This window comes from Typopeltis vanoorti, chromosome 15 (genome assembly GCF_054136105.1).
Source record: "Typopeltis vanoorti isolate ZY-2024b chromosome 15, IOZ_Tvanoo_1.0, whole genome shotgun sequence".
In the NCBI taxonomy this organism is placed as follows: Eukaryota; Metazoa; Arthropoda; class Arachnida; order Uropygi; family Thelyphonidae; genus Typopeltis; species Typopeltis vanoorti.
Genome location: NC_143563.1, coordinates 117,109,374 through 117,125,140, shown reverse-complemented (window position 1 = coordinate 117,125,140; position 15,767 = coordinate 117,109,374). Strand labels below are relative to the sequence as shown.

The 15,767-nt window shown below is 34.0% G+C and overlaps 1 protein-coding gene across 6 annotated transcripts in view; it reads left to right on the top strand.

Annotated features, from left to right (window-relative positions):
• The window catches only part of Ae2 (anion exchange protein Ae2), an 834,322-nt gene that overhangs the window by 311,919 nt on the left and 506,636 nt on the right, over positions 1 to 15,767 (top strand). For all 6 annotated transcript variants that reach the window (XM_090404845.1, XM_090404844.1, XM_090404848.1 and 3 more), the window contains one exon: positions 13,811 to 13,962. In XM_090404845.1, coding sequence (XP_090260971.1) covers positions 13,811 to 13,962 — 152 coding nt within the window. The remainder of the gene's footprint in view (positions 1 to 13,810; positions 13,963 to 15,767) is intronic.

Here is a 15,767-nt window from a genome sequence, read left to right as displayed (position 1 = left end):
TGGTTTGGTTCAGGACACAAGAGTATACAGAGGTTTTGAAATAGGAAGTGATCACTATTTAGTTTTGAGCAGGATAAAATTGAATTTCACATTGAAAAGAAGAGTGTGTAAGAAAATTTTAAAATGAATCAAGATTGATCAGCTTTCAGAGGTGAACTGTAGACTCAAATACACAAACATTAAAAATAAATGAAAGAATTTGAAAACAACAACAACAACCAAACTTTTTCAGCAGCAGCAAATCCTGACTGCCAGAGAGGCATCTGCTGAGGTTGTCTGTAAGGATAGAAAAATCAGAACTCCATGGTGGACCTCAGGAAGTTATAGAGGTAGAGAAGAAAAAGAAGAAAGCTTATCAAAAGTTCTTGGCAAGTAAGTCAGCTTGTGCTCTTACAGAATACAGGGAAAAATGTAAAAAAGCCACCATTTAAAACTAGGTAAAAAAAAGTCGTAGAAGACCTTGGTAACAACATAGAAAATAAATATCAGGAAAGTGGCAAAATATTCTGGAAGCTATTGAAAAAGCTTAGAAATAGAGGAAAGAAGTACTGTGAAAGGAATTAAAGATGATAAAGGTGACATGTAAACTGAAGATAATGATATTCTTGATGACTGGAATAATTACTTTGAAAGACTGTTAAATGAAACAAGCAGTGTCAGCATGATGGTAGAAAACTCCCAACTGGAATATATATCTATACTTCAAGTAGAAAAGTCATCAAAAACCTGAAATGTGGATATGCAGCTGGAGTAGATGAACTTCGGTGAGAAATGCTCAAAATGGAGTTATAAAAGTTTTACAGTCATACATTGCATTATTCAATGATCAGAAGTGATTAATCAGGCACTGATTTGACTCCTGATCAGAGAGGTGAATTCCAGAGGATTGAAGCAGAGCTCTCATAGTACCCATCTATAAAAAGGAAAATAAAACTGAATATGAGAATTACAGAGGTATTTCCCTACTGAGTGTTCCTGGTAAGATTTTTCAAATATACTTGAGAAACAGCTAAGAAAAATTGTGGAAGCTTGAGAAGAACAAGCCTAGGTTCAGGCCAAATATAGGTTGTCAGGATCAGATTTTCACTTTAAGTCAAATAGTTGAGAAATCTTGGTAATATAACAAGGATTTATATTTAAGTTTTGTTGATTGGGAATAGGCATATGACAAGGTGCCAAGAGGAATGCTCTTCAAAATGCTACAGTTATATGGTGTAGATGGGACATTATATATCAAGCAATACATAGTCTATATTTAAGCTGTAATTCAGCAGTTGAAATTGAAGGAGGTACAGAAAGATGGTTTGAGGTAAAATCAAGTGTGTGACAAGAGTGTACATTATCGCCACTGTTATTAGTTATCCATATGGATCATATTATGAAGCAAAGTGGTATTAAATCTGATATCAAGATTGGCAATGTTATACAAGGGGGGGGAGTTGGAAAGTTCCATTCTTATCAACTTACACACTTTGTGGACACAATTCCTCTGCTGTCATTAACAACACCTCCCCTCCTCTTGATAAGAAGGTAGAATAATCTATCTTCTTATCAAATGGTTTTATCAAAAAGCATTTTACATCTGTAGAATCTCTGCCTCTTCGACTCCAGAAGAAATAATGTGCATTACTATTCCTTATGTGTAAGGTATTTCCAAACACATAGGAACAATTCTTAAATCACTAAACATTTTTGTTGTCTTTTACCTCATCAGAAAAATCTCTCTCTCTCTCATCTTGTAAGGGTAAGTAAGCTCTTTTGGTTTTACATGCATATACAAGATTCTCTGCTTTTGTGACTTATCTTATTATGGACAAACCAGAAGATCTGTTTTAATTTGTCATAAAGAAAAGTATTGTATTCAATATCATAATTCTGAACCATCTGAGTATATCACCACTAAACACAGAGTCACTTTTATGAAAGACAAGAATCTGTCATAAGAGTCAGTTCTTTATAAAGAAACAAGTGAAACATTACTTCTTTGTCCTAACTTAAATATATCTGATGATTTGCCTACTCATTTTATGGGAGATAGTACTTTTTAAATCTGCTAATCTTCCCTAACTTTAGTATATTCTTTCCTCTGTAGCACAATTGGAAGAACGACAGTACGATGCACCCTTCGATTCGAAAAGGCCTAAGTTCGATTCTCGTTGTGACGGGAGGAATCTTTATATGGACTTTTTCAATTGAAGGTGAGTTAGCCGATCTCATACAGAGGTAGCAGGGTTTTTTCTCCCGGAAACTCTGTTTTTCATCCCGCATACAGACAATTCAACCCTTCAGAACACACACAATTTACAGACAAAAAATACTAATTGTGGTGGTGGGCAGTAGATTGCGATGATGTAGATGATTGGTTGTACAGTGGATGACTGTAGTCGTAAAGATGGAGAGTTGTACAGTGATTGTCCTCCCGCGATGAATCTACAGACATCCTTGGAGATGTCACAAATAATAATAGTAATAATATTTTATTTTCAGTTAGGAAAAGATTGAACTGTTTTAGTTGCTATCTCGTTTTTTGTACTGAATATGCCTATAAAAGGTGAAAATTCTACAAATTAATAAGTTTGAATGAGAGTATCTTTTTTTTTTTTTTTTTTTTGAGAAAAAGACCAGTATATAATAGGAGCCTATGTGTTATACATTATTTTTCTCATAGATTAATCTGAAGATTTTATTCTGATTTCATACTGCAGAAATATCTGTTAGTATTTACATGACTGAAATCATTCACTTCAATGTGATGACTGTTACACTTATTCAGGACCATGAAGCGATCATGGACCTCACTACAGGGTAGTGTCTCTTTCAGAAAGTGGTCTTCCATTCCTTAAACTTATTTACTGTATTCTCAACATCTTCTCAGGAATTGCATCTTATTCACTAGTCATTCCCTATGCAGATAAAGCTACTACTATTTATTCCGCACTCTTATGAAATCCCAATGATGGCCCTCATCCTCATCCCTGTTCTTCCACAATTATACTGTATTAAAAATACTTCCTAGTGCCCATTTGGTAAATACCTCTGAACAGCTTAAATGCCATAATAATATCACTGTTTTGTCTATTATTCACTAATTAATTTTAATTTTTTTAAATTAATTTTTTATCCCTTTTAAAGTATCTTTATACTCTTCAAATCCTGAGGACAACATTAAGAACAATAGTCCAGAAGTAGGCTGATGAGATAGGACCTTATACGGTTAACTGCCAGTTGTGGCTCATCATCGCTATTGCCAGTCAGTCAGTCAGTCATCTGCTAATAACTTATCTGTATACAATTCTGTGACAAAGTCAATAAATTATGAATAGTAATTATGTTGCCTCGTTGCTCAGGTAGTGTCTGTGCACTCCATTCAACAGCTTGTGGGTTCAAATCCTAATATCTTTAGATGTGAGACGAATTTTGTTCTTCAGTGTGAGCTAACTGTCCTACATATTTAGAGGCCTGAAGTGGCTTGATTATTATATCATAATCATGAAATTCTTGATGTGTATTATTAATAGGTGTCAGAATATAATAGCAATACATATAAAGTTTACATTATTACTAATTTTCTGCATACGATTTTCCTCCAAATTAATCTGATATTTGTCAGGACTGATTTTGTCATCTCTTATTTGCCTTTTAAAGTGCTTTTACTAGTTCATTCCACCCAGATATTTGTCTGCCTCTTATTCTTTCTTATTACCCTGGCATCAAACACCTGTTTTCTTAACCTTTCCTCTTCAGCTTTTCTCAAACACTCATGAATACTGACAATGATAAGTTCCTTCCTAATATCTCCATTTTTTTATCGGATTCTGCCATCTGTTGACCTCCCTGAATTTTTATTTTGAAAACTTGCATATCTGAGATCTCCAGTCTCTGATCAAGTGTTTTATTTCTAACCCTGCTCCCAGAGCCTTAGTTAAAAGTGGTTTGAGCTCTGTCTTCTATATAGCCACTTGACTGTTTTGAGTAATTTCTTTTATGAGATATTATTATTATTCCTGACACCTCCAAGGAGTCCGAAGACTCATCGCAGGAGGACACCTACAACTGTTTCAACTGATACAACTGTCTCAACCACTAAACTGAATCTCTACTATGAATTATCTCAATCAATGCCATCTACTGCCTACCTCCACCACCACCACAGCTAGTATTTTTTTGTCTGTAAATTGAGTGTGTTCTGAAGGGCCGATTTGTTTGTATGCGGGATGAAAAACTCGAGTTTCTGGGAGAAAAAAACCCTGCTACCTCCGTATGAGATCGGCTAACTCGCCTTCGATTGAAAATCGTCCAGATTTTCATCCAGAAGAACAAAATATAATTTATTCGGTTGGCTATCTACTATAGATATGCGGGATGAAAAACTCGAGTTTCCGGGAGAAAAAAATCCTGCTACCTCCGTATGAGATCAGCTAACTCGCCTTCGATTGAAAATCGTCCAGATTTTCATCCAGAAGAGCAAAATATAATTTATTCGGTTGACTGTCTACTATAGATATGTGTATTCTATTATCTGGTTCAGTATTACATTTCCTGTCCTCAATAAAATTGTATACCTAAATTGGCTGAAATTTTTTATTTATTTTAGGGTTTACGGTTGATATTTTCAATGTTCCTGCCTATTTGCAAAGTCCTTCTTTTTGTTATTACTGATTTTCATACCAAATTTTTACGGCAGTTATTTTTATTATTATTCCAGACCTGCATACAGTCATAAGGCTCTTCACAGCAGGCCCATCACCACTCCCATCTTAACATTCACCACTCTATCAGGCAATGAATTTCATGGTCCAACCACCCTCCATGCAGCAGAACTGCTTCTTACCCTCCTACTCACTACTACTTTTTGCAACTTTCAGGGTTGACTTCTTGTCATTGTTCCTCCCCATTGTTCTACTATATAAAAAAGCTTCCTTGTGCCCATCCTGTAAATGCCTCTCAACAGTTTAAATTTCTGTTATGTCATTCCTTCATCTTCACTCCAAATATAGTTTGAATTCCCTTGGTCTATCCTTGTGCCTAACATTGTAAAGTCCTTATATTACTATACATCCATCTCATGTAGTTTGAAGACTCATTGCAGGTGACCTACACCAATCTTTATACACACAATACATGCTATCATTCTGCTCCTTAAACTCATTCACTGTCAGGGCACTCACAATTAATTCTGATTTAATTCATAATTAATGCAGATTCAGAATTAATTCACAATTAGTTCTGGTTGGGGAGAAAAAGAATGTTGACAGAAACTTGAGGAAGTTGTTGCAGCAGGTAAAGAAGAACAGGGTTGTTGGGAAAGTCGTAGGCGTGTTGCCCAGATATGATAAGAGTGAATTGAGAAGGAGAGTGGAGATAATGGAATAGTAAGATGCCTGAGTTGTGTGAGGCAAAGGGGATTCAATTTGTAAATCTGTGGAGTGAATTTGAAGGGAAGTTGGAATGATATAAAGCTGATGGATTACATTTGAATGGGTTTGGTGTTGAGCATTTAGAAAGGCTATTGTTTTCTGAGAAGGCACAGTCAAGAAGTTAATGTAGCAAATGATCAGAGTCTACCTGTGAAACAGGATAGCACAAATCAACAGATTGTACAGCAGGAAAAAAATAGATATGAAGTTGAAGATGTGGTTGCAGCAGCACAAGGTGAGGATGAAACAGGTAGGAATGGAAATCACAGTCAGGATTAGGGAAACAGAATTTTCAAACTGAAGATAGGGATCACTATTGCTTTTTTCCATTTTATTGGGGGGGTTACCAGTTGAATAGATTTTATTTAAAAATAATAGAAGTTTTTCTTTGAACCTTGTTCCTCCATATTTATATAGTTCTGAACCTAGCTTATCTTCTCCAGGTGACTTTCCTTGTTTCTTTTAGGCTGATTTCTAATTCTTCTTTAGTTTTTACATTTTCATTAAATGTTTGCCAGTTATCTTTTTTAAAATATTTATCTGTCCACAATTCTGTATAGAAATTTAGAAATTCTTCTAATTTCAATTTGGTGTTTAATTTTATGTTTTCTTTATATTTAAATGTTTCAGAATCTTATATACATTGGGTCTTATAATTATATAAATCATATTCTAAATTAGAAACAAATTTGTTCCCTGATTCTCTGTCTTTTCTGACTTCTCTTTTAGCTATGGCTCTTATTCTCTTATATTCTATTTCATCTTCTAATCTTTTACTGCTTAGCCATTTATGATAGACTTTTCTTTTTTCATTTTGATTATTTCTTTGATTGTATCATCCCATATCTTCAGTTTTTTCCTTTTATTGAATTTTTTGGTCTTTCCTGAGCTTTCATTTGCTGCTGCATTTAGTATCGTTTTTATATTAAGCTATTCGGTTTCTTCATTTTGTTTTATTTTATCTAGATATTGGTTAATTCTTTGTTCATATAGCCATTGTATATTTGTGACATTTAATAATCTAGTTTTATAAACAAATGTTTTTAATTTTCTTTCTGTTTTTGTTATTTGTAGCCATTTAGGTGGTAATCTGAATTTTATTTTAACAAGAAAGTGTCACTACTTATTTCATATCCTCTGATTTGCATCCAGTGAGATTAAACTGCCCACTCAGTCTTCAAAAGTTAGATAGGACTAAAGGCCTCGTCTACTCCCTGTATATACGAGAATAAAAAGGCGTTAGCTGATTTTTTTTTATTTATTTTTTATTTTTTATTTATTTATTTTTTTTTATCCTCTTGCTGCCCAAGTATACTTTTGTATGTCTTTATGTTTATAGAAAGAATTCATTATTTTTAGATTATTATAAACCACAAAGTCGATCAATTTTTTACCATTCCTGTTTAGAGTATGTTCTCCGTATATTCCTATATTATTATTAATTTTTGTGTTTCCAATTCTTGCATTTAAGTCTCCTGCTAATATTACATAATCATTTTTATTTATTTTATTATATATATTTTGTAACTGATTATAAAATTCAATATTATCCTGTTCTCTTCCTTTTTCCTGGGTGTATAAACCAATTATTGTTAATTAACCTCTATCTATTTTTATTCTAGCTTCTATTATTCTTTCATTCCATGATTTATAATTTTTTAACTGTTTTTGAATGGGAGTTATGAATTCAAATCATAACTCCTGCTTGTGCTCTGTGGTCTCTGTCAACTCCACTATATTATTATTATATATGTTCCATTGTGAAGTGGATTTTAGGATGTGGGCTATTTAAATACACTAAAAATGTATCAAAATGTGTCTGGTGGCCATATTAATATTATTATTATTATCACTCCAAGGAGTCAAAGACTCATCTGGGAGGACCTTTTATCACGCACACAGCTCATCATACCATGCCTTGAACACATTCAAACTCCTTGCAGACACTGCACTCTCAGGCAAGGCATTCCAATAATTTACAACTCTACACGAGAAAAACCTGCCTCTCACTCTCCTACTCACACCCTCTTTATACAGTTTTCAGGGATGACCTCTTGTTCTCCTGTGATCTCCCACTATTTTCTGTAGAACTTCTCCAGCATTGATCCTATCACAACCCCTTACCAACTTGTAGGTCTCTATCATATCTCCCCTCTTCCTCCTGTCCACCAGACTCTGAAAATTACATCTTCTCAATCTTTCCTCATACTCGGCATTCCAGAGGTTAGAAACTACCTTAGTCGGTCGCCTTTGGACCCTTTCCAACATCTCTTCATCCTTCTGAAAACCAGGTGATCAAATCTGGGCACAATAGTCCATGTGTGGCCTAATCAAAGCCTTATACAGAACAAGAATCTCCCGACTTCTACACATCAGTGTCCTCCGCATCATTCCCAGAAGCCTTTGTGTTGTCTTCACTTGGCTATGTGTCTCCTGAATTTCAGATCCGTATCCACTATCACCCCCAGATCTCTAATTTCTTCCACCTCCAACAGTATATCCTCACCAAGCATAAATTCAGCATCCCATCCTTATTTTCCAAATTTTAAAACCTTACATTTTGCAACATTGAACTCACATCTCCATTTCCGTGCCCAATCACTCAAATTTATTTAAGTCTTCTTGTAAGGCCACAACATCTTCACTACTCTTCATGGTTCATCCCAACTTTGCATCATCTGCAAACAACTGAATATCTCCATCCAAATCTTCACCTATATCGTTAAAATACAAGTTAAACAGTAATGGCCCCAAAACAGACCCCACTGAGGCACTCCACTAGTGACTTTCCTTTTCCTGGATATCGCTCCCCCATACACAACTTGTTGATACCTATCAGATAGCCAGTCTCCAATTCAATGCACTAATCTAATATCCAATCCCATCTGCTCTAGTTTGACTGTCAATTTATCATGAGATGCTCTATTATCATGAGATGCCTTTGCGAAATCTAAGTACAGTAGTATCTCGCTAATCCGAACCTCTTTAGTCCGAACCCTCCAGTAATCCGAACTGCGGTTTGAAAGAAAAAAAAGGTTTATTTATTACGTATTATTATTTTGTGTGCTATTATTTTAATTTAATAATTATTATTTAACTATTATCATTTATTTTATTATTATTACAGTACAGTATATATTTTTTTATACAGTCGATTGTATAGTTACACTGCAGGCCTATTTTGATTTATTGTGTGTCCACGTTTGCTTTTTTTATACTGTACAGTACGTACTATATTGTCGACATGAATCGCCGCTGTCGAGCATCATGGAAAAAACTGTGGCCTTCTAGAATTTACGAAGATAACTAGAGTGATACACAAAAAGTGGATATTCAAAACGGGCATAATTTGATTAAGAATATAAATCCAAATGTTGAAATTTCACAAACAGATGTTACGGAATGAATTACAGGTAGAACCGAAAGTGAATTCGAAGTCAAATCAGATGCTTAAATTATAAATATGACGCTACAGAATGAATTAGCAGACGATGATGACGATAAAGAATTTGAAGGAAAAAAAAGTAAACATGAAGAAGCCGTTGACAGTTTTAGTATGTGTATAGAATGGTCTAAGCAGAATGATACATCATTCCACAAAATTTTATTGCTAATGCAGCTCTGAGAGGAAGCATTCGAAGAAAGTTTAGCTTCCAAGAAGCAAAAGAAATCAGTGACTGTTTTAAAAAGAAATAAAAAAAAAAAAATTTTTTTTGTGTTAGTTTGTGAAACTTTTTATTGTGTGTTATGTACAAGAAAGTGATATTTTTTACGCAAATTAAGTTATGTACTGAACTATGCAATTTTATTAAATCCGAATCCTCAACAATACAGGTAAATACAAACTAAATATTTTACTAAAATAAACTTGCGTACTGTATTATTTTTTTAAGTTTTATATTACAGTACAGTAGCATTTTTTCTGTCAGTTAATTCATTTATTTACAGAATTAAATTGATGTACCATTAGAATCTGGTTATTTTTGTCTTAAATGCTAGTTATTGTTGCCTCTTGGGGGAGAAATTCGATCCGAACTTTTCACTAATCTGAACGAGCGCGGTTTTTATTAGTTCAGATTAGCGAGATACCACTGTATATTGCTGTGTATCCTTCTCCTCTATCCAAGGAAGCAGTCACTTTATTGTAATAAGTAAGTAGATTACTAAAACATAACCTCCCTTTAGCAAATCCATGCTGTCCATCAAATTGTTGTCAACCCAACTCTGGATCCTACTCCTTACAAGCTTCTCCAACAATTAACTACAACCCCTGACACACAGATAGGCCTATAATTTGATGCTTGAGTTGGATAACCTCCTTTATGATTATATCACATTAAAATTTTCGGTTCTCATGGTTACTTTTAATTTCTTTTTTTTTTTTTTTTTTTTTTTTTTTTTGTTTCAGTGATTATTGCTATTTAAAAATTTCTTTCATTTAATATTTGGTTTAATTCTATTTCTTTATATATGCTATTCCTCTTACGTTCCAGTTTGCTATATTTATTATATTTTGTCGTTTCCATTTTTGCTTTACCTTTTCCAGTCTAGGGTCATTTTCCATAGGTTCATTCCGATTACCTGTTTATGTTGGTTTAAAAGTAGAATAATGTTCTCCATGTCAGGTGACTAGCCTGGCGATGGATAGTAGTGTGATAGATTTAGTATAATAATAATAAATAAATAAATATTGTACGCCTACACTTCATAGAACTGAGCTTGGTAATGTACGAAGAATAGTCAATTCATACAAGGGAAGAAATAAATAAAGGATATACGAATTGGTCACCAGCATGCAAAATCACGTGCTTTATACTTAAATTTCTGTTGTACAAGCAAAATAGTCATCACTTTAAGAACTAGAATTTTCATAAAAGAAAAGCTAATTTTCTAATGTATAATAATAAACACTGATCCCATGAAGCGCATTGATTACTCTAATATCAGAATGGATTCTCCTTCTGATATGCACAGATTAATGGATTTTTATTTATAAAAACATAGCAAGTTTTCTTTATTGGCTACTATATAACTCCGTTTATAACATTTTGCAAAACGTAGAAAATTATCCTTATTATTATATGAACAAAAATCTCTTTATAACTTGTATTCTAGAAAGGGCATATGCAAGGCTGTTTAGCCATGTCTAGCTAAACAGTCTCGCATCTGTGGGTGCACAGTACGTGCTGTTTCTGATTCCCAGTTTACACCATATCTGTAGTGGTTTGAACAGCTTTTTCTTAGCATCATATGCATTTTCCAGATCTACAAAACTTAAATACAGATCCTTGTTTTATATCAATTATTTGTTGTTTTTTTTTTCTTAAAAAAAAACTCTTAAAATGTCTCTCTCTTAAAATGAAAATCTTATCCTGAGAACCATTATTGGGTCTTAACCTTGCTTGTTCTTTCCCTAAATTTTTATACCACAATTTTTATTAATCATTTCTGAAAGTTCACTTGCATAAATCTTATTGGAACTCACATTCGGGAAATTCCTCTGTAATTCTCTCATTCAGTTTTATTTTTCTGTTTCATAGATAGGTTCTGAGAACTCTACTCCAGTCATATAGATTATGTAGAGCAGTTCGTGCAAAATGTTTAAACTTCCATATTTGAGCATTTCTGGTCAAATATTATACAATCCAGATGCTTTTTTTTTATTTTTCAGGTTTTTGATGGCTCTTTCTATCACTGATATTAATATGTTCTGTGTTAACATCACCACTTTTGCTTTTTATATTTTTTATATATTTTATATTTTGCTTTTGTATTGATATGATGAGTTTGATTCCATGGAAGTTAATAATCATTAAAATAATGTATTCCTGATTGCATTCCTCTTGAATAATTTTCTGTTACAGTTCTGTCCCATATTTCATTTATCAGCCTTTCAAAGTAATTACTCCTGACATGTAGAATATCTTTATCTGCAGTTTTAATTTGACCTTTATTATCTCTTATTCCTTATATTGTTTTCTTTCATATTCTTTCTTCCCTGTCTAAATTTTTCAATAGTCTCCAAAACATTATGCCACCTTCCTGATATTTATCTTCTCTGCATTTACTAGGCCCCCTCATCACTTAAAAATTCATCAAATGACTTTTTCAAATTTATAATCTTCAGTTTCATCACTCTTTAATGCATGTAGTTCTTAACTAAGTACAGGCAGCCCTTGGTTTATGCCTCATGTCCTGAAAAAATGAGTGTAAACCGAATCGGCATAAAATGAACCCAATTTTAATGGGACATACAAAATTATGATCCGTGCAGTCAAAAAATATGCACATGAAGTATGTGTGATAATGCATACATGTATATTTGTTAAAATAAAATTATTAATAACGAAAACAAAATTATATACAAAAAATATGAAACTTCTAAAAGATATTACATGTTTCTATGTTGAAGTTCCTGGTTTTGGATCACCAGATGACTGCCAGTAGTCTTCAATAGTTTTTCCTGAAGTGTCCAAGACTCTTACTGTTTCCATAAATGTTATACGGAAGTAATAGGCTTTTGAAGATTGATATAATCCCCTGATCCATCGGTTGCAAAAGTGATCTTGTGTTTGAGGGCATGTAAACAACCTTGACATCCAATAGTGTTCTTACTTCAGCAAGGTTTTGAGGATGTCCAGTGGCATTATCCAAGAGAAGCAATGCTTTGGCTGGCAAATCATTTTCTTTACAGAAGCAAAGCACGGTAGGACAAAAATAATTTGTGGATCAATCTATAAAAATGTCTTGTGTAACCCAAGCTTTCTTGTTCCATTTCCAATAGACTGGCAGCATGGCTTTAGATCCTTGAAGCGCATGGTGTCTGTGAATGGTACATCAACATTGGTTTAAGCATCAAAGTTCCAGAGACCTGCTCTTCACAGGAAATGAAGGTGTGTGATGGCAATTTTTTCCAGTAGAGCCCAGTCTCATCAGCATTAAAAATGAGATCGGGAGGATAACTTCCTTGTTCTACACAGTCTTGAAATTCTTTAGGAAAAGCAGCCACTGCCGCAACATCTGCACTTGCCACCTCACCACATAATTTGACACTATGGCACTTACTTTGAGACTTAAATCTCATGAACTTTGCTTCCTAAAAATGTTTATTTGCCTCCATCTGTCTTTTTAAGATCCTCAAAAAATGTTTTTGCTTTCTCAGTTATAACAGCCTGCGTCAGAGGAATGCTTTTCTGATTCAAGTCATCCACCCATAATGAAAATAATTTTTTTATGAAGTTTACCCCTGTTATAACTTACATGTTTTGCATTTAGTACTGCCATAGATTGTTGCACAGACTGTTTTATTCTATCTGCACTTTTCATGATTGTAGTAACAGTCGATGGAAATAAGTTCATACGTCTACAGACATTAGCACGTGTCTGCCCATCTTTCATTCTTCGAATCATTGCCATCTTCTTTTCAAGTGTGATTGATTTCTGTGCCTTCTTAACACCAAGTTCTGCAAACTTTTCTGCACTTCTTTTATCAAACATGGTATGTAATTATATACTTTATCAATTTAAATACATATGTATGTAAAAAAAAATTAAATAGAACAATTAGGTAGATTCACCAGTAAAACTATATTTGATACATATACGTCATAGTAGCTCGGTAAACACTCAAACATTAGAGTGTGCTAGCGTTGTTTCTTAGGCAGACTATGCTACGGTAAGAAAGCACGCACAGGCATCTGGCGTTATTGTGAATCAGCGTAAATTGAACCGTTGTAAACCGAGGGCTGCCTGTACTCTCTTCTTATGAATATTTATATTTAATTTTAAACACATTTTTATCAGCAGTTTCCCAATTTGTATCTGATGGTTATGTTTTGATTTATAATTATTGAATTATAATTAATGGAATACAAGTAATCCATTATGGCTTATCCAGAATTCACATTAGAATCCTCAAGTCATGGATAGAAGTTATGCATTATAGAAGATAGGCATTATACATATGACTGAGCTACAGAAGCCATACAAGAGAAAAAGAATGTGAATAATGCCCATTAATTGAAAATACATGAAATGAGTTCAAATTCTATTTAGGATTTGAATAATCTTTATCAGGATTTTTCTAAATGAAGATGAGTTAGCTGGTCTCATGCATGGTAACAGAGTTTTCATTTCACGAAACAGGCAAACAAGACAGAAGAAAACATGAAATTTAAAGACGTAGAGCAGTTAATCTTATCTTAAATGTCTACTACCCTAATCATTATTCATGTTTTGGGATGCCAAGTTAGCTGTGGCATTCCATTGATCCTAACACAAAAAAGAGATAGGATAGGATTATTTTATGTTATGTTTATTTTATTTTTTATTTGTTGAATAAGTTAGTTATTTGCAGCTGTTCAAATGCAACTTAATATTCCTTGTTTTTTCAGGTCACACCATGGAAAACGTCACAGAGACCATGAACATAGTTTATCAAAACGGCAACAACCAGGAAGTGATGTAGCAAATAAGAATTTTTCTGGTGTTCTGGAACCTGAAGAAGCAGAACTCTTGCAGACATTGGATATTGATGATTTAACCAGTAAGACCTTATTTGAGTAAATGGAAATTAATATGAAGGTGGTGATATTCATGAGAGGGTTGCTGATGGATAGACCCCAAAGTAGTATATTAAGGAATATAATCCAGGAGAAGACAGGTGACGAGCAGAATTCTGCAGAGCTCTGTACTTGGATTGTGTTTGCTTAATTTGCATAAATGATATAGGCTATTATTTGAGGAGAAAAATCCATATGTTTGCTGATGCAAAACTAGGTAAGCCAATAGTTAAAATGATGTGGAAATCTTGCAGGATGATTTAAATAGACTGATAGTATGGGCAAAGGGTAATGATACTCAGTTTAATGTGATGAAGTTTAGGATTTCATGGAACCACACTGAAAATTGATGCTGCTAAGGATTTTGGGGTAAGGTTGGACACGGAGGTAAAGTTCACAGAGCCTATTACAAAAGTGGGCAAAGTTATTCTCAGTATCATTTACTAAAATGCAGGAATAAACAGGTTATATTTTTATGAGGCTGTGTTAAGGCCACTACTGTGTACATTTTGGTTACCTGGGTTTCTTGGGTACGAGAAAGTGATAGAGAGGATCCAGATGAGTGACAAAGAAAGAAACAGGTCTTTTGAATGTGACCTATGATGACAGAAGGATGATTTTTTTTATTGCAAAACTTGTTTGATAGGGGAAAGAGGAGATATTATAAAAACATAAGTTACTAAAATGGTTTTATAGCATTTATGCAGAAGGAATTTTTACTACATTAGACAATGGGAGAGAATAAGGGAATTGTTGTCACTCCTGGAAATCATGTAATAGTATGGTTGGCAGAGGTGTGAGGACTAGATTTTTTATATTGAGAAGAATGGATGAGTGAAATTCATTGCTGTAGTTAGACATGGGTGCTCTGTCAGTTGACAAGTTCAAGGAGATGCATGATAGATATTGTGTTATGAATGGTTAGTTTGAGCTTCCATAGGTCTTTAGATTCCACAGAAATGTCCATATAGTACTTTGTTTTCCAGAGATTTCTCTAAATGTACAAGAAAGGAAATGTGGGAAAAGAGGATGTATTAGAAGGAGCATTGTCATTAAGAATAAAGTGTTGAAATACGCTAAGATGGTTGAAATGGGATAGTCATGAAATGATGCTAGGGCTCATGTAGATCTAAGAGGCTACTGCAATATACTACTGCCAGAAGCATTAGTATGCAAGTATTGCACTTATCACTGGAATAAGGGCTATTTTGCCATTGTTCTGTTCAATGTGACTGACTTTGCTGACATGGTAGAAGGATGTTATTTAGTCTTAGGGATAGAATTTATGGGATATATTGTTGATTTTTTGGAGCAGAGAGAAAGATGGGGTGAGGACAGGAGTATTTCTAATGCTTTTAGAAAAAACTGCGCCCAACTACAGTTGGAGGGCTGCAGAAAAAGAAAGAAGGTCGTGAGAAGCATTTCACTTGAGAAGATGACATCAAAGGAAGGTGACCAACTTGGCAACAGATCTGTTGCATGTTTACTGTGAGGATTAATTGAAGGTTTGAGCTGCAGTTTAGGTGAAAAAGGAGAGAATATAAGAGAAACATATTATTAACTGGACACTTGTGTAAAATTTCCAGACTCACAGTAGGATGCACACAATGATTGTATAACACTACTGTTATACTTTTCCTTCAACTCATTCATCAGTCTCTCAAGCAAAAATATCTAATTCTGAAATCCCTGCCTGCTAACCACACTTTTGCACAACTTCCAGGAGAGTCATTCCATAAGGAGTGACTCTCCTTATTTCCATCCAGCTATCTCTTGAAAAATGTCCCCT